The sequence below is a fragment of the Montipora foliosa genome, chromosome 8 (genome assembly GCF_036669935.1).
Source record: "Montipora foliosa isolate CH-2021 chromosome 8, ASM3666993v2, whole genome shotgun sequence".
In the NCBI taxonomy this organism is placed as follows: Eukaryota; Metazoa; Cnidaria; class Anthozoa; order Scleractinia; family Acroporidae; genus Montipora; species Montipora foliosa.
This window is the reverse complement of record NC_090876.1, coordinates 12,318,572-12,338,571: the sequence shown is the minus strand read 5'-3', so window position 1 is coordinate 12,338,571 and position 20,000 is coordinate 12,318,572. Positions and strand designations below refer to the sequence as shown.

Sequence of the window (20,000 nt, the reverse complement as noted above, 5' to 3'; positions counted from 1 at the left end):
GGGTCTTGCTGGGATTTTCAAACACAAACGGATTGTCGCTTAAAGAAGGGAAAATTCGTTATGGACATCCTAGACGGCGCAAAAAACCCTTCTAGCGAACCAACAAGTACAACAACACAAGAAGACAATTTCATTTACTCGGGTCAACAGAGTCTACCAAGTTAAAAGCGTAGAAATTATTCTTTCGCCTACGAACGGTGTTCCCGTACACGGATGGTAAAACAGCCAGTACACAAAACCATCCCTAGCCCTATTGGATCACGTTTATGCCAATGTAGAAGCTGTGGATAAGATAACTTAATTAAAACAACACTCAAATATTGAGTCTTGGCTCCTGTTTGTAAGGGTCTGATTGATAATATCTGCCTTTTTATTTTCAGACAAGCTTCTCAAGATCCTAATCAGTGCACCAAGTCTGGAGAAAGAACAACAGGAAGAAGTCTATAAACTGTTAGCTCAGTCAATCCAAAACTTTGAGAAATTCCGTAAAAATTCCTCGGATAATCTAAATGCAGTGGTAGCCTTTATCATTAAACTTTTAGAAAGTGGCTACCAGCATTCTTTAGCGTCTGTCGGCGTGGGCTCTCTTGAAGTCACTGTGGATTGCCAAACCTTAAAAGGTCTTGAACATCTGTGGAATGACTATCTCTCTGGTCACCTCAATAGCATGGCTGAGCAGTACCTTGTAACCGATGAAATGAAGCGGAAACTCGGCCTGGAGGCAATAAGCCTGAAAACAACCATAAAAGAGGAAAACTACTTGATCTCCAGGAAAGCTCTTCTGAAAATTTCAGGTGCTTGATTAGATAGGTATTTGATGAAACAATCAAAAGAGGTTCTGGGTTATGCATGGGAAGTAGGTACCCTGTACTAGTAGCAGCTGGACCTTGCGGCCCTTCTTGCCGTATTATAATCTACCATGTACAGTCTTTTTCTACAACTTGAAATTTGTAATGCATTAGTGCTGATAAACTGTAAAGCTGGTCAAGAGAAAAGGTAGCTGGATAGTGCTTTTGTTATCCTTAACGGCAATTAATTTCCTCATGCCAGAAAAGTCTGCACTACACCTGTATACTTGTTTCTCTTGCTAGAGTTCATGTTTCGATAAAACTGTACTCAAGCTGCACACTTTCACTTTCACTTTTGTGTACATAAACAACATAAGAAATAACAATTAAAAAGTTAACGACCAACTCTCTTTAATCCAATTGTTGACATGTCTTCGTTTTTAGGAGAAGCAGACCATGCTTGCTTATCCTCTCAAGAAGGTGTACTGCATCAAGGATCCGGAGCAAGTGGGCTGGACACATCTGCAGATTACAGCGTGGTACGTTTCTTGCATTATTTGCAAATGGGAAGCAGTAAAGCATAGCCAGAAATTCAATACAACATGGCTGCCTCCTCAGCTGCAAGCATGCGCAAAGGACACTTATACGGATTAAATATGGCGGCAGATCATAAAGAGAATGAGGGGGAAATTATAAACTATTGCATTTTTTGTCCTTGTCGCCGAGAATGTAACTTTCCCCAGCTCAAAAATCGATAAAGCAACGATCGAACAGCACTTCAATCGAAGGAAACGTCAAAATAAAATTATTCTAGGCAGTGCCTTTTTTGATCGAAGTAGAGTCATAAATATACACAATATCCTCTTACTAACCTCTTAAAGTAGTGTTGACCTTCATGCCTCCCTTCGTCTGCAGAGAGAAAATAGTTTCTCCGATACGTTTCCCCAGCTTCTCATTCAAAAGATGTGATGTTTAACTACCAAAAGGAGTATTTTTCTCCCGAAAAAAAAACGTCCACTAAGGCAGTGCCTTTTTTGACCGAAAAGCAGGATTTTTTTGAATGAGGCATACGCCAGGTTGGAGCCATTAGTGAAGCAAAAATGCTCCGAGAACCGGTTTGTTTTCGTTCCACTTTGGAAGCCATTTTGTTTTTAGCTGGTTTTTTTTGGTCAGTTGCATTCCCTGTTACAATAGGGACGCCGCTGAACATAAGAGCTGACCAAATTTTGAAAAAAAGCGGGAAGAAGCCCTCCGAGAAGCGGGAAGAAACGAGGGAAAAAAATTTAAGCCATGTCTGATACAACACCAAGTAAATCATTTCAACCTTGGAAAATTAACGTCGTGGAGTCACCGTTGCAGTATGCTTTTAAAAGCAAACAAGCGAGGCAGATAGCTCTAACAATTTGCTTATACTATTCCACATAAAAGAATGGTACTATCTTGTGAAAGAGCAACAAAAGTTCCAAGGAGATGACCATGACTCCTCCTCCTATCAAGCTGAAGAAGGTGAGTGGTTTTCTTTTTATATTGTGTCTGCTTGAGGAACTTTTTCTATATTTTTAGTTTAAATTTTCACATATAAATTAATGCTGAGAGCAATATCTTGAAGATAAAAGAAAATAAAAGGTCAATTAATTTATATATAAATGATAATAATAATAATAATAATAATAAGAAGAATAATAAGGCTGCCAACACTGTTAAAATAGTGCTCAATACACATAATGCACATAAGTGTATCCCCTGATGAGTGGGCGACCACGAAACAGGCTTTTAGGGATGAACTTGTAGTTTATTTGTCTTTTTCTTCCACAGAGACTGGAAACCTCTATGGTAATATGAAGTTTATCTGGGAGTATAGAGGCCTTCAGGGGTACTTGTATGCCAGGAACAGCCAGAAGCCAAAATGTTACTTTGTTGACGAGAAAAGGAAGCTTATGTACCCAGATTTAATTGACATGTCAGCACCTGCTCATGCCTTTGTAATTAAGGATGACATGAACATACGCAACAATGTACATGAACAGTTTGAAAAAAGAGCAGGAACTGTTTTATCGCAGTATCGCACAAACAGGGGTCAAAGAAACTGGGAGAAACTGGATCAAAAAACATTGAAATTTCATTTATTTGAAGACCAATTAGCCTCATGCCAAGAGACTGAAGATGAGATAAAATCTCTAAGGAATGATTTAGAAGAATGGAGAGCAGCCCAGGTGAACTTAGAGGCAGAGAGGAAAATCCTTATTGATGAAATGAAGGAAACTATCAACTCCATGGGCAATGAAATAAATGATATTAAAAGTGCTAACAATGAACTGGAAGAATACATTAAATTCCTCGAGAAAGAAGAGGGACTTGCTTACAAAGGGAAAGATATTTCTGAGACTAAAAACAAACAACGCACACTGAAAGCTTTCTTGACCAGAGCTGAGACAGCTATGTGGTTTGCTAAAGCATTTGGCCTTAAGCTCGAATCATTGAAAGTGAAAGAAGCAAAAACTGGGAAAACCCATGAAGTAAATGCTGAAACCAAAACAAATGAGCTAGGGGAACATTCAACTTCCCAGAATGAAATAACTGATAGTGAAATGTCAAGAGTTGAGCTAATTCTGTACTTATTGGATAAAGTTTGTGTCAGTGATGAGTTTTACCATGAAGTTAGCATGATTGAAAATGGTCTTCCAAGGTCTTATCTCATAAAACAATCCAAAAATAATTTTAACAAACTTTGCCATGTGACTCCTACACCTGGAACATTTGAGGGTGCACAAGTGTCATTTGAATCACTTCTCTTGCAGCAGATTTCAGCATTTAAGGAGGAAAATCCAGACTTTAATTTTGATAATGAGACACTCAAAATAAAAATCAGTGGGGATGGTGCTAAAATGACACAGAAATCTAATTATGTCCTACTTTCATGTGCACTGCTCCAAAAAAAAGAGGAAGTCATTGGTGCTAAAGGAAATCATACCATTGGTGTTGTGAATGGTACTGAAAAGTATGAAACTTTACAGGTCTCCTTTAAGAATGTCTTTTCAGAAATCAATTCTTTTATTGAACAAGGTGCAATTACTGTTGATGGTCAAGAAGTGAAGCTTGAATTTTTCTTGGGGGGGGACTACAAATTTTTGCTTACAGTCATGGGACTTAAGGGAGCCACATCTTTATATGCCTGCCTGTGGTGCAAAGTACACAAAGACAAAAGGTGGCAAACACACAAACATTTTAAGCACTTTAATACACCACCAATGATGAGAACACTGATGGAAATTAAGGAACTTGTGAAAGAAGGAAAAGCTGATTACTGCTGTGTGAAGGAGCCACTGTTAAATATAGACCTTGACCATGTCATTGCTGATGAATTACACTTGCTGCTTCGTGTAATGGACATAATGCTGGATAACATTATAACAGAAGTAATTGATTGGGATAAAGAAAATGACTTTGAAAAAACTTCTAAACAGCCACAAGGGCTCCATTTGAAAAAGCTTGTGAGTGAGATCAGGTCCTGTGGAGTGGGTTTTGATGTTTGGGAACTTAGGAATCCGGCTGATAATAAGGGCACTGGAAAGTATGAATTCACGAGTCTTTTTGGAAATGACAAGAAGAAAATTCTCTCCTCCCTACCAGAAAAGCTTCCCAGAGTGTTGAGACAAAATACCTGCCATGAAGTTTCCAAAGTGTGGGAAGATTTCAGAAGTCTATATGAAGAAATAAATGCTTGGTCATCTGAAAAATCAGCTGACACTTTCTGGAACAAGGCAAGAGGCTGGCTAGAAACATTTCTCTCTCTTAGAGCAAAGAGGATTGGGTATGCAAGGAAAAGAATCACCCCATACATGCATATACTTTTTGCTCATGTTCCCTTTTTCCTCCACACACACAAATCATTAAAAATATTCACGGGTCAGGGAGTTGAAAAGAACAATGACACAGCAAGGAATGTAGTGCTGCGAAAATCAAACCACTACGACTCTGTTGGAGACATCCTTAGAATTGAGAACAGGCAATGGTTACTGAGAGAAAGAGAACGTATTAGTAGAAACTATACTAAACACAACAATCAGTATTGGGAACAAGAAATCCGTGCAAAACTTGCTGGTAGAAAGAGATGGCCTGAGGGAAACGAGTCTGACATGGGTGCTGAGGGTTCACCAGTTGCATCAACATCACAAGCAGAGAATGAAGACCCTCAAGCACAATATACCAATGATCATACAGGGCCAGCAAGTAAAAGGCAAACGCAAATGGGGGGTTCGAAAAAGGGAAAGAGGAAAGGAAAGGGAAATCAAACAAAACAAAAGAAAAAACACTAGGAAACATTTTTAGCAGTTACCATGTTGATTCTGCAAAAACTTTTATCTCTGATGACTGATTTAATGCAATACAATTGTTCGAAATGTGTCCTTCAGACATTTTATTCATCCAAATATAAACAATATCTGAGATGCTACCCTCGCCAGGGTAACATTTCAAAAAGTGAGCAAAAACTTTAATCTAAAAATTATAATTAATCACACAAATGAAACTGCAGTCTTATTAAAGCTCAAACTCACTTTTTGAAGATGATACCTTGGTTTGGGTACAATCTTTCCATTAGAAACTACATGTGTTTTTGGTGCCCAACTCAAAAATGTCTTTGCTCGCACTGGAAACAAAATTTTTGTGCCATCTCCAAGGCTGTCGATGTACTGATCCCAGTCATTGCATTCTTTATAAAACTTGCATCTACTGAAGTCCTCTTTGTCCAACAAGATGCAACCTGCCTTCCTACTAGGTCTTCCTTTCCCTTTAAAGATATAGTTAAAAATATCATGCCCAATCTCTACCACTGTGTTGGCAGAGGCAGTCTGGTGTTTACTTTTGAGATGCTGGAGAATTGCAAAAGCAAGTGAATCAGAAGCTTCCTGCATTCTCTCTTCAGAGGGTTTGGAAGCTTTAAATGACCTGAAAAAAAATTATGCAACATTAATTGTTATTCAACATAAAATGCAGTGTAAAGTTTATCACATTCTCATAAATATAGTGGGAAAATTGCCTAAATCATAAACTGGAAAACCCTAACATCTAAAAAAGGACCTAGTTTCCATTTCAGTCCTTGTCTTAATATTGTGATCAGAACAAAGTTCATGTCAAAATCAGTGAAAATCAATTGAAGTAAAAATATTAGTTTAATTTTCGGTACAGGCGAGATAGAAAATAACCTAGATCATGAAAATGTAAATAATTTTAAATGATCTGTTTGCTGTCTTTTGGTAACAGTGATCATTTTGTATTGAAGGTCATGTTACATAAAAAATATATATTTTTAGTTTGTGTACATATTCATGGCTGTACGTCCTACCTCAGAGCGGCTTCATTAAGATTTTCCTCTGTTTCCCAAGAGTCGGCCAACGAGCTGTAGCCTTTCCATCGAATAAGATACTCGTTCTACAAAGGATTTATTTGCAGATGAACATTAATTCCTAACTAAAATATTTTATCGGAAGACATCGTGCATCAAGAGAACGATAAATAAATTATTTACCTTTCCTTTTAACTTGCGCTGACTCAGAACCCTTTCCACTTGAAAAAAAGGGCCTGTCTTTGTCGCTGGTCGAGTCTTTAAAAAATCTGCAGTGCTGACATAGTTTAAATCCCTGTAAAATCCCTTACTTACTCTTTTACTCGATCTGGCCGCCATTTTGAATCCGCGCCCGCGAGGCAAGCCGCTTACTGTCTAGGATTTCTGGTTATGATCGAGCCTAATGATTTCTAAAAACCATGGGTGTACATCGGAACAGCAATAGGCACATTGATGTTAAAAATACAAAAGAATGATAAAAAAGGAGAAAACAACAAACAAAACAAAAACAGACGTTTGTTTTTATCCTGGCAAGCATGCAGACATCTCAACTGGCCTTAATAGCTGCTTAATTTGAGTTTTGTATATGAGGGTACTGTAACAACGATGTTATGCATTGACTGCCATAAAAAATCATGAATAGGCATGTGCATGATTCTTCCCAAAAGGGTACTGAATTGTCATTCCCATTGTGTGAGAATATCCAATCAGACTCGAGCTATTGTTACAAGGTAGCCAATTGTAAAGCAGCGTATAAAATGGTTAGAAATTTACGCGCGAAAACTCTTCAAGGTATTCGATGTTTAAAATGTTGTGTTTATTGGTTTCGTATGGAGGTTAATACAACAAAAAAGCTTGTCAATGGTGACCTTCGGTGTTATATATGACTGTGGCAGTACTCCTCCTGTCAAAGAAAGGATACAAGTATTTGGGAAAACAGCTCACGATCTTCCGAAGTTAATTAATTCCACGGTATCCCTCGACGTCAACGTCTACTCCGAGAATGACTTGTTTGTGTGTACAAACCCATGTCATAAACGCCTTCTTAAACTCGAGAAGTTAGAGAAAAACTTCTTTGACTTGAAACAAGAACTCACGAGTAGTTTTGATGGTAATGTGGAGGCAGCTATGGTGAAAAGATTACGAAAAGATTCAGACACTGTTCCAGCGTGGTCAACAACAACTCAGTGACAAGCTTACTCGTCCTGGGGCGTCGAGATCTCTGAAGTTTTGTTTTTTGGGAGCTTCCAGTTTTCTTTAAAACTTGAATGTACAGTGTGTAGGACTGCACCAGTATCCCAGAGGTCATGGGTTTCAATCCTGTCTGGGTTTTTCAGGCTCTCCTTTTGTTACTGCTCTACATCTTGACTTGATTTTTTCCGCAGTTCAAATTTGTCTTTCCTATATTAAGTCTTGACATAAACCAACTATATTTCAGTTGAGGAAAGTACCTCTGATCATTAGTTATCTGCATGAAACTCTCAAGGAAAGACAACAAATTGATCTCTTTATTCATAAAGTACAATAAAGTTCACCATAATTTGAAAGAACCTGTAGTGTCACGGCTTTCATGCAGCAAGGAGCAAGGGTGGCACAGTTGGTTAGTGTTCGGCCTTGGTGCAAGAGGTCCCGAGTTCGATCCCCGGATCTCACATCCTTGGTTGCGACTTCTTTCCTTTCAGTGTAGCCTAAGTAGCTTTAAATACCCTTAAAACGGTGCACTGATAGAAAGAGGGGGTAAAATGAGCGTACCGTCAGCTTCCTGGAGAATACTCTCTAGAGAGTAAAGGAATTCCCGACGTTAAATAAGGTGTACCTTTACCTTAACCTTGCTCCCACATTCGTTTGTCCTGTTGCTTGGAAGTTAAACGTTAAATCAGACTTGCCGAAAAAAAACACGTTCGCTCTGAAATCCGAAATTCCAATTCGATTTGGAAAATTCTTAATCGTTGTATTTCAAGGAAGAATGCTCGATTAGCCACTGTTGAAATCCACTTCTCCTAGCAAATAATTTCAATGAATTTTATGCATTTTTGGAAAAGTGACAGCTTTGAAAACAACGAGTCTTGTCAAGGAACACAATCTCGACATTCAAGACACGGAGGGAATTCATCCGTGTGAATCTGATCCAGCTCCGGTCAAGACAATGCTAACTTATTTACGTTTCAATCCATCACTATGGGTGATGTGAACAGGATTGTTAAGAGTCTACCGTCAAACAAAGCTCCCGGTTGTGACAAAGTTAATGCCAAAATTGCTCCCATTATAACTAGTCTTCTCAACAATTCCTTTTCTTCGAACAGTTTTCCACTTCCTTGGAAGATAGCAGAAGTTTTTCCAATTCCTTCTTAAATCAGGGGACAGTGAGGAGCCCTATTTTATCTAAAGTATGTGAAAGGGCAGCTCATTCACAGTTCGTGAATTTCCTCGACTTAAACAATATTGTACATCACCTGCAAAGTGGAAGTAGAAAATTCCACTCAACCGAATAAGCGCTTCTTTACTTTACTGACGAACTACTTAGTAACATGGATCAAAAGAAGATATCTGTTATTGTTCTATTGGACATGTTCAAAGCTTTTGATGGCATCCGGCATGAGTTAATGTTAATCTGCGTGCGCCAGGTTTGAAAGCTACTTATCACAACGCGAACAAGTAGTTAAGTTTCAGAATACCTTGTCCAACTCCTTACCCTTAATGATTGCGGTACCGCCCAGTGTTGTTTACATTGTATAAAACATTTCAAACCACTCGGCTATGTAGATGACACCAAACTCTTCCTCGGGTTCCTCTCCAGCAACCTTCACGATGCTATCTCTGCTGTAAACGAAGATCTCAAGGAAATACCGACTTGGTGTTGTAGAAATTCGCTCCTCATCAACTCCGATAAAACAAAGCTCTTGTATGTGAGGAAATTGTTCTACTGTTCGACGGTTTGGAGTACGTAACACGAGCAAAGACTTCAGTTAGTCCAGATTTGTTAGTGATATTCTTGATTCTTCCAACATCTTAGGTTCTATATCTTGATGAAAAATTCTATTCACCTTGAAGTAATTGGTATTGAAGGTTCCTTGTTAGCGTTCTTCACATCCTATTTATTTAGCAGAAGACAAGGGGCTGGAATGGATGATAAGTCATCCAAATTAATTTTTTCTGTTACATCTGTGCCCAGTTGTTCAAAAGCCTATCAACACTAACTTGGGATTAAATACCAACCATGTTTTGAATTTTGCCCTTCAAAAAAGCCTTTAATAATCTAATCTTACGCTGAAGTGTAATTCAAAATTGAAGGCTAAGAATCTTGTGGAAAGATTTTTGATCGGTAAATAAACTGAAAGAAACTGTTTCCACTGATCCTGGCTTGAAACAACTGGACCCTGCATGGTTTTCCCTAAGACGTAACTTTGGAATCCCAATTATATGCATTTGTTTGTTTGTTTGTTTGTTTATTTGTTTGTTGATTGATCGATTTATTGATGACATACACCGTATTCAAAAATGTCGGACACGCGGAACGACCTAGGTTCTTATACAAGAAAGCGAGGTTTGGTAGGCCTCATTTCAGTGTGGAAAATCTTAGTAGCGGCTGTCAGCAGATTTATGTCATACGATATTCCGGTCTTATCAGAGCTAAATCGTTATAAAATGGCGTGCCCAAGTAGTGCAGTGAATGACTCAGTTATTCTTACCGAAGACGACATTCCCGGAGCCTCGTTAGCTGGGGTAAATCCTTCTTCGCTGAAGAATGAAGAGTTGCGGATTTGGTTGCGCGATGCGGTGTCGTGGGGATTCCCATAAAAACGAAACCATTTTTTTTTAAAACGGTAATCACAAGTCTTTAGTAGTAGTTTAACAGTTGATGTTTTCAAGGTTTATCAGTTACCCTTTTTTAAAAAATGCGCTTTGCGGGGTGGAGCAATACGTGAAAAGTGGACGCGATCAAATGGTGATAGATCCTGATCCTGACAACATTTACACCAAAAGAAAAAATAGGATTATGAAAATCAATGTTATGAGCTGCACTCCTTCGTCATCACCCAACGTGAAATACCCAAATAATGGCTGGGGAAAATCTCTAGAAAGGATGCCTTCATTCACTCACATTGACTCACAGGTTTCCCTGTTGAATGAGAAAATCTCTGACCTTGAGAAAAAATTCAGGGCACTCGAGTGGCGATTGTTTTGCTTCGAGAATATTTCAAAAAATGATTCCCTTATTACCTATTGCACAGGATTTCCTAATTTGAAAATGATGAGGGCTTTGTATGAATTCGATGTTTTACCAGATGATATCAATGTCAGACAACAAACAATATTTTGTTTGGAAAAATGAACCAGGGCGCATGTACACAGTAAGCTTATTTGTGTTGAAATGGATATTAATATGTGGGAGTTAAGTAAGTCTCGTATTGAAAGGAACATGGTGATAATCCTCTTTTTTCTTTTGGTGTAAATTTTGTCCGGATCAGGATCTATCACCATTTGATCGCGTCCACTTTTCAGGTATTCCTCCACCCCGCAAAACGCATTTTTTGAAAAAGGGTAACTGATAAACCTTGAAAAACATCAGCTGTTAAACTACTATTAAAAAACAAAGCCTTGTGATTACCGTTTTACAAGCAAAGGTTTTGTTTTAAGTTTAAGGGAATCCCCAAGACACCGCATCGCGCAACCAAAACCGCAACTCTTCATTCTTCAGCGAAGAAGGATTTAGCCCAGCTAACGAGGCTCCGGGAATGTCATCTTCGGTAAGAATAACTGAGTCATTCACTCCACTACTTGAGGACGCCATTTTAGGAGGATTTAGCTCTGATAAGACTAGCCTGTTCCAGGCTCTCCGGTAGTCGAGAAAACGAAAAGAACTGCGAGTGAAAAGCGAGTGGGGGCTTGGGTCGAGCCCCCACTCGCTTTTCACACGCAATTCTTTTCGTTTTCTCGACTATCTGAGAGCCTGGAACAGGCTATGATAAGACCGGAATACCGTATAACATAAATCTGCTGACAGCCGCTACTAAAATTTTTCACACCGAAATAAGGCCTACCAAACCTCACTTTCATGTATCAGAACCTAGGTCGTTCCGCGCGTCCGCCATTTTTGAATACGTTGTATATCATTCGCTCCTCTTTGATGATAACTGTAAATGTCTTGGCATGAAGCTCTTAGGCGGACAATGATAACTTAATGACAAAGCTGAGGAAGACCTGAATGAGTTGTACAAGAGATCCTTCATTGGTGAAAATAGAAAACTGAAAGTAGTGGACCAGGAGAAGCAGCAGGGGCTGTAGTTCTCCCTCAACCCTCCCCTCTCTAAACGACATTATGTTCAAAAAGCCTATCATCTACTGGATTTTCTCCTAAATTAGACAGAAATAATTGTTTGCCATTGGCACGACCATCTTTCAACCCAGTTGAATTTTCAAACTTTTTTGGGGGAAAAATGAAAGTACAGGAGAATGTAAATTAGCACACTGCAACGTTTTGGCACAATAACTTGAAATTGACTTCACAATTGACATTGTGAATTTTTCTTTTTTTTTTTTGGGGGGGGGGGGGGGGGGGGAGGGGTGTGTTTTTATTCCAAAGTGCTCCTTCACGTCTGATAAGGGGAGTGGATTGTAGTGTTTTCATAAGTGTTGGTGTCAGGTTCTACCAGTAATAAAGAGAGGCCACATGCACGTGTGATAGGCATTATTTTCTTAAGTGAATCAAAATAATTTAGAATGGTCTGTAAACAAGGTGGATTTTTACCAGGAATGTAATCACCTTATAGTCACATTACCTTTGGCGGTGTTCAAATCCTCAGCCCCAAACTGAAACTTAAGAATACTAGTGTGTGGAGGAGATCAGTCCCTTCATTGCAGACTCCCACAACAGCGTAAAAGTAAAAAGTTCATTGTTTTAATCCTGTTACAAGGGAGACCATAGACGCATCGATTGATTAATGCATTATTTTCTTGTTCTTAATTCTGTTGTTTATTAAGTAGTCCAAGCTGTTTTTTCTGATCTTTATCAAGACAGTGCTTCTATTTTTTTCATTGGCACTGTCTGAGGGCTTGAAATTCTAAACTGGCACCCGTCGACCTTTACCACATAGTCATGTTGAAAAATTAATGTACATTGCAGGAATATTTTACAAAACAATAGTGCAAGTCAGTTACCTGGTACTTAACCGCAAGACTTTGAAACTTTGTTTCCTACAGTGTTTTTTGTTCCCCACATTGTGGGCTATCTCTTTTACAGACTCCAAATGAAGGTTCCACAGGCGTCCACTGTTTGGACGAGAGATAACACTGTGTTCATTTTCTACATTTTGTTTCACTAGGTACCTCGAAGTGCTCTTCATAGAGCGTCAATCAATGGACAATATGAGGAGGTCAACACGCACCTGAAGAATGGTGCAAATGTTGATGAAAGAGATCAGGTTTTTCAAGAGATTTGTATTAGTATCTTATTTTCAGTTAAATTTCTGCATAACTCACTGAATAAATATACAGGGTTCGTGCTACTCCTTGAAGTCCTTGAAAATCCCTGGAATTTAATTTTGGACTTCAAGGGCGCTTGAAAAGCCCTTGAAAAAAAGGATTTTGTGGAAAACTGCTTGAAAACATCTTGGATTTTTGCTTGGGTGAAAATTGTTGAGAATTGCATCATGCTAAGTTAAAAAGATATGACAAAAATGGAGCCCAAAACTGAGTATTAGGGAAACATTAAAACCACAAAATAAAATGCCCGTGCGTGCACTTTACTTGCAGGCTGTGGTAAGGAATATTAAGGTAGGCTTTTTGAGCAAAGAAAACACTGAAACACTATGTATGGCATAGAAATCGTCTTATAAGGACTCCTTGAAACTCAATTTCTGATTCTTGAAAACTCCTTGTATACTCCTGGAATTTTATAGACAAAATCCAGCACGAACCCTGATATACTATCTAGGCCAAGTTTGCTTAGCCCTTTGTGCATGGTTAGAACATACATACATGTATTCATTAAAAGACGGTCAAAAAGGGCAACACTTGGCAGTATTAAAACTTACAATCCATGGGCCTGATCATATTCCTTTATTTTTTACACCAGTTTGCTAGTGAGATCATAACAAAGTGAATGTGGGTGAAGCCCAAATTGCTTTCTCTTAGCAATGTTGCTGTGTATCACATTCAGGCAGTGCTGAACACCAGAATTTATATCTTGGTTTTATATTTTTTTCTTTCCCCAGTTTTTGTTAACACCGCTGCACCTTGCCTGTTGGTATGGACATGAATCTGTTGTCAAGCTCTTGCTAGATCATAATGCAGATGTCAATGCCTTAGACAGGGTAAGAGGGAAGAGAAGAGTTGACTCCCAGTTGATGTTCCTCTTAGTCTACTGCTACTACTGTTCACTAAGTGCCACAATGACACATAAGAACGTCATTTTAAGTATAAAAATTGCTGTCGTATTAATGATCATTAGCAGCAGTCAACTTACAGATGTGAGCATATTTAGTGAGTCTACAAGGAATGAAGAATATTTATAGTATCGAGTGAACCCTGCCACTGCAGTTTTCAAATAATGCAAATGCATAAAATAATTATTAAGAGAAAGACAAGAATGAATAAAGCCATTCAAGTGACGATCTAACTTCTCTTTCTCTTCTTTAGTTCCAGTTCACTCCTCTGCAGAAAGCTGAACGCCACAATCGTCAGTCCATAATTCAGCTGCTCCTGGACCATGGTGCAAAACCAAGTCTTCAGCAACCAGTAAGTTATTTAAAATTTGTCCAACTTGCGAGAAATGCTTTAGGCAATAAGAAAATAACGTTAATTTTGCAAGGAATTAATTTACTGTCTTGACCTTTGTTGTTGTGGTTTTTTTTAGGGGGGTGGGTTGGTGTAGGGCAAGCCATGCCAAGTGAGCCTCACTAAATTTAGTGCGCTAAATTCCATAAATGTGCTTTGCCTATTCTACTGGAGCATTTTTATCGTCCGGCTTTATTGTCAGTGTAGGGCGTATTAGATGTAAGAGACGTTTCCTATCTATATTCACAACTCGTAAACATGAATGAGTGTGCAGCTCAAGCTGAGAGCCTGAGTGTTTAATGCTGTCTAAATAACGTACAAAACTAAGGCGCACCAACCTCTGGGGGAGAGAGAGGTGATTACAAGATAAAAGAACCTTAAAGTGCACCTACATGTAAAAAATGTTTTGGCAACCATTTTCCTTTGCCGCCAAAAGCAAACATGTTTTATTCTTACGTCAAAATTTCGCTTCTCATCTGCCGGACAAGATGCGCGAGGTTATTAAAACTAGCAGTATTAAGACCCACGACCGTGATGTCAGAGGCATGGGTCTATTCACGATTTTCCATCCCAAACTACTGCTTTACAGTGCAACAGGAATGCAAAGCAGTTTGTGACGTAAAATCAAGAATAGACCCATGCCTCTCACATCACGGTCATGAGCCCCAATTACTGCTAGTTCTACCAAGTTTACATGGCTTGTACGGCACAGAAAAAAGCGAAATTCTGGGTAACAATGCTGACAATTTCATTTTTATTCATTTCATTTATTTATTTGCCAGAAAAAAAAGGAAAGAAAGAAAAGGCAAATTTTGACTTCACTACCCAATCAGACAAAACACAACTAACTGAATCACAACCCAAGTGTGTAGATACTTGGGCATGTAGGACAGCAAGCGCCACAAGCCGGGTTAATTTTGTTTGCCATATGCACACAAACTCCGCTCCCACATAACAATATGTTATCATACTTGATGGTACTGATCTACTTAAAACTTATTGAAGGAAAGATACACTGGGCACCTGCCCGATACGAAAACCCAAAACCCTGCGGGAATGTGGGAATGTATTCTCCAAACCCTGTGGAAGTGCCACCACTACACTATGGAGGCTAAGGGGAAAAGTTATAACAAAAAGGTTGGCGAAGAAAGCTGAACCTAGACTGATTCACAGCCCTAACGGTTCACTACTCATAACGACGAAATACTCATAATCCCCACCAGACAACCAGACCCAGTCCTCTGGTCCGTGCCAGCAAAATATCTATTTCTGCCAATTTCGCAGGCTACAACTGTCAGAAATATCATTTTTAAATACATCGCATATATGTATAAAGTTAAGGATCTGACGTAACATTTATTACACAAAATAAAACAGATCTTTTTCCTGGCGAGGAAAGAAAACATTAGGGCTTATTACTATGAGCTCCCTCCCTAACTTACGACTATAAATGAAATACAAGAGCGACGAAATTCAGATTGAATTATGAATTAAGATGAAAAGGGAGATTCATATAAGGAACGAAAAATGTTTGAGTTTAGGTGCATTTTAATCAACAGAAAAGCCTTAAGTTAGTAAAAAATAAACTTTTGAAAGTTTGAGAGCTGAGATGAGTACATTACAACAGTCCAACCTTAACACGGTACATTATCTGTAACAGTTAAAAATCCTCGTTCCGTTGACGAAAGACGCCAAATAAGAAGATCAGAATCGTATTTTAATAAATTACAACAAATTCGATCTAAAATGTAAAGTAAAAGGTTTGTTAATGCTCGGCCTTACCATAGCAGAAAATGAATAGAAAAATCACAAGAAACGATTCAGTAAAATTGTCTACACACTTGCTTCTATAACTGCCTCCGTATTTGGCAAACTGTTAACAAGACTACACTTCTGGTTAGCAAATGTGCCCTTTACAGCTGCCGATCACATGGTACAAAAGCCGCCATATTGGAGAGCAAGTTGCACACAGGAATATCTAAAACAAAGCAACTTCATTTAAATTTTCTTTGTTTTAGATGTCCCAGTGGGCAATTTGCTCTCCAGTATGTACCACGTGATCGCCCGCTGCAAAGGCCCCATTGTACTACTGTACACGAGTTAGCAACTTGTCAGCTTGAATGAATCAAAACAACTGAAAACTCTTTAATTAAGGTGGCTTGTGCGAATAAGACTTAAATCTCTTTTAGTGGTTTAACTCGCACATACAACATTCCTGACAACCCACTGACAAAATATGAATTATATTTATGGCACAAAGAGCTATTTGTATTTAATATTTGGCAGCTTAATGAAGACACTGTCTCCAAACTTGAAAAAATTGACGAGTTTTTTCAAGGTTCAATCCATTTAAAACACCCGTGTTGAAATAACGTTTGTGTAATGTGTGTGATGCTACAGGAACAACACTGCGTGCCAAGTGGGCAAACATGCGTTCCATACCAATAAGAAAATATTTACATTCTATGCCACTGCCACTTGCAGTTTAGTTTTGCCGAATGTAAATACGTCAATTAAATACGAAAAATGTAAACTGGTCTTTCAACTAAACTCAAACCATTTTTCTAACTAAAATGGAAATGGTCAACTGAGATGCATAAATGTCGCAAAGGACGAAGAGGGGGCTTTTATGGGCCTCGTTATCCATGGCGTAATACTTTCGTTACGAAATTAATTGATTTTTGACACGTTTTGTTGCAGCTAAGTCTCAGGACATTTACAAAAAGGGCTTTTTTGCGGACGGACAGCCATTCAGGATTTAATCTACTACAGGCAGCTGTGTTACAAGGAGACTATGACAGTGTTTATAAAGCAAGCACCTGTCTTGAGAACTTTGTGGAAGAGATGAAATCTCAAACAATAAGTAATAACGCGTCCACTTTCCACGGCAAATCAGCAGTTGATATTCTGTCAGGCCTTACTTGGTTAAAATCAGGTCATTTTGATACTGAAAAACTGTACCAAAGATTGGTTGAGATTGACGAAACAGTAAGTGAGCTGCACTCGTGCGCCAAGAGCGGCGATGTTGAAAAGGTGATTGAGCTCGTTTTGAATGATGGTATTGATGTCAATGTTGCTGCAAAGAGCAATATCACGCCATTGCTGTTGGCGAGTCCGATGTCCTCTGGTGTGTTAATCAAGACCCTGATTGATCTTGGGGCAGACGTAAATGCTCAAACATTCCCAGATGAAGAGGGACCTTTGCTTTTTGCAGCTTGTAGCAATAATTATGTGGTCACTGGACTGCTTTTGGAGCATGGAGCTGATGTGAATATTCAGGACAATGAGGGAAATGCGCCGCTGTTGTTGTCTGTCCGTCAAGGCTTCTTCAACATTTCACAGTTGCTTATTCATGCTGGATTTCACACCAAACTGAGAAGCAAGGCAAATGAAACACTTCTTTATAACGCAGTCACGCAAAAGGACGTACATCTCGTCAAGCTATTGGTTGAAAACAAGGCGGATGTGAATATTGAAGACCGGTCGCGACAAACCCCTCTTCATAAAGCAGTCACCCAAAAGGACGTACCTCTCGTCAAGCTATTGCTTGAAAACAAGGCGGATGTGAATATTCGAGACCGATCGGGAGAAACCCCTCTTGGTAAAGCAGTCACCCAAAAGGAGGGACCCCTCGTCAAGCTATTGCTTGAAAACAAGGCGGGTGTGAATATTCGAGACGGATCGGGAGAAACCCCTCTTCATAAAGCAGTCAAGGAAAAGGATCTAGCTCTCGTCAAGCTATTGCTGGAAAACAAGGCGACTGTTAATAGTGAAGACCGGTCGCGACAAATTCCTCTTCATAAAGCAGTCACCCAAGAGTACGTACCTCTCGTCGAGCTATTGCTTGAACACCAGGCGGGTGTGAATATTCGAAGCCGTTGGGGACAAACCCCTCTTCATAGAGCAGTCAAGAAAAAGGATCTAGCTCTCGTCAGGCTATTACTGAAACATGGGGCGAGTGTGAATATTGAAGACCGGTCGCGACAAACCCCTCTTCATAAAGCAGTCATCCAAAAGGACGTACCTATCGTCAAGCTATTGCTTGAAAACGGGGCGGGTGTGAATATTCGAGACTGGTCGGGAGAAACCCCTCTTCATAAAGCAGTCACCCGAAAGGACGTACCTCTCGTCAAGCTCTTGCTTGAAAACCAGGCGAGGGTGAATATTCTAAACCGGTCGGGAGGAACCCCTCTTCATAAAGCATTCACCCAAAAGGAAGCACCTCTCGTTAAGCTATTGCTTGAAAACGAGGCGGATGTGAATATTCGCGACGAAAACGGAGAAGCCCTTCTTCATAAAGCAGTCACCCAAAGAGACGTACCTCTGGTCAAGCTATTGCTTGAAAACAAGGCGAATGCGAATATTGGAGACTGGGACGGGAATACTCCTCTTCATGTATGCGCTCTCTATGGATTTTCTGACATTTCACAATTGTTGATTGAATCCGGATGCAAGATCAACCTGAGGAACAACAGAGGAGAGACCCCTCGTGATATTAAACGTTCCCGAAGACAGCGGAGATTTCCCCTCAGACGGCGGCGGGTCACTAAAGGAAAAGAATTATCACAGCTGATAAAAGCAGTTCATGATTTCGAGCCCAACACGTTTATACTACCTTGGGACAGCGAGGAAAGCTAAGACGAGGATGTGTGGAAGGCTGAAGAGAAATGGCCGAGCAAAAAGGTCTTAATGAAGAAACAACAAGAGTTATCTTCACGCGAGGAGGAGTCAAGCTAGAGTTACACAACAACCGGAAATGAGTAAAGAAGCAAAAGGAAAAAAACCAAGAAGGTGCAAGCTAATGTGAATTTAGGTCACGAAATCAGCATACTTATGATCACTTTACCAAGAAAGAGAGTTTTTGTCATTCTTTTAAACAATACTAATTTCGTGGGTTGAAAAACAGGCATGGTCATATTCGCGGATAAATTGATCTCAAATTCATCGGAAACGTCTAAGTCGTACTGAGCTTCGTCCTCAAACAAGTACTACATCAACCAGCTGAGAAATTTGGTTTGGCCTATGCACTATTTCAGGTACACATAGAATACTAAAGACACATATTAGATTGGTTGAAGGAAAAAAACAATAGACACAAAGAAACAAACATCAGATACAGTAGACCTTAACCATCTACTGAATAGCGCTCATACCGATCCATTGGAATAAGGGGCCACAAATAGCTGCGTGATTTCTGGAAACGAAATGGTGTGGAATGCTTTGCCCCTCGATCATTTAATGGCCATGCGCCTTTGAGTCAAATAGGGAGACGTTACAAACATCAACAGCACAGCCACTCTGAACGTTTAAGGGAACTGTTTAAAGTGTATAGGTAGCATTGATTTATGCTATTTCATTAACTTCTGAGACCCGAGTGAAGTTGATCCTTAACTTTGAGAACAAAGATGCATTTAATGCGCTGTAGTATTTTCTGCCCATTTGTCTGTCTGCCGTTAATATTCGTCTCACTCTACACTGATGCACGTTTACATGGTGTGATATGTGGATACCTTTCTCTTTGTTGTTCCCTTCAGTCTGTATGTTCACTAGGCCTTCCCAAGTCGTGACACCATCACATCTCTCCCCAATCTGCGAACAATGTGTCAAGGGTGCTGCTGCTCAATACTGCTCTAGTGCTATATGGTGCTAAAGACAAAGAAACAGCACCGTGTCTCAATTTTCAATTTTTTGTTTGCCGTTGCTCTAGCGTATCATTGCGTCGCTAGACGTTTAGGTTTCCCATGAGTTTCGTCGGGGTAAATCTCCCTTCTCCGTACTTTTTGAGCAAATTCCTCCAAACGTTTACCTCAGAACGCCTTCAAGTATATATACCTGAATAAGAAATAGACGTTAAAGCGAAAAATGAACAAATTATACTTATTTAGAATGAATGTTACGGTACTTACATTTTAGGTCCAATGGGCGGAGAAATTTGTTCGTTTTACGAACGTTTGATAACTTGGTTTCATCATTTAGTATTCTTTAACAAGCTTGTAACTCACAAGTCTGTTACGATACTCTGAGTCAATTTCCAAATCAGAGACTTGAAACGTTGAGGGGAATCCAACAAAACATGACTGAGGTGCTCTAAA

At 39.4% G+C, this 20,000-nt stretch overlaps 3 protein-coding genes and 1 long non-coding RNA gene across 4 annotated transcripts in view; 2 read left to right on the top strand and 2 right to left on the bottom strand.

Annotated features, from left to right (window-relative positions):
* Nucleotides 1-20,000, top strand: part of LOC137967744 (uncharacterized) — a 138,409-nt gene that overhangs the window by 24,060 nt on the left and 94,349 nt on the right. The window contains exons 8-12 of the mRNA XM_068814299.1: nt 381-794; nt 1,233-1,327; nt 12,456-12,554; nt 13,347-13,445; nt 13,771-13,869. Of these exons, the coding sequence (XP_068670400.1) occupies nt 381-794; nt 1,233-1,327; nt 12,456-12,554; nt 13,347-13,445; nt 13,771-13,869 (806 nt within the window). The remainder of the gene's footprint in view (nt 1-380; nt 795-1,232; nt 1,328-12,455; nt 12,555-13,346; nt 13,446-13,770; nt 13,870-20,000) is intronic.
* Nucleotides 1-20,000, bottom strand: part of LOC137967759 (uncharacterized) — a 416,483-nt gene that overhangs the window by 386,824 nt on the left and 9,659 nt on the right. The gene's annotated exons all lie outside the window — the stretch shown is intronic.
* On the top strand, nt 2,726-5,104 carry LOC137967417 (uncharacterized). Its single transcript, XM_068813944.1, has one exon. The coding sequence runs from the start codon at nt 2,726-2,728 to the stop codon at nt 5,102-5,104; it is 2,379 nt and encodes a 792-aa protein (XP_068670045.1).
* Nucleotides 5,118-6,471, bottom strand: LOC137967416 (uncharacterized). The gene is made up of 3 exons (XM_068813943.1): nt 6,316-6,471; nt 6,133-6,218; nt 5,118-5,735 (listed from the first exon to the last, which is right to left on the bottom strand). Exons 1-3 carry the CDS (start codon nt 6,469-6,471, stop codon nt 5,303-5,305), a joined length of 675 nt encoding a protein of 224 aa, XP_068670044.1. The 3' UTR covers nt 5,118-5,302.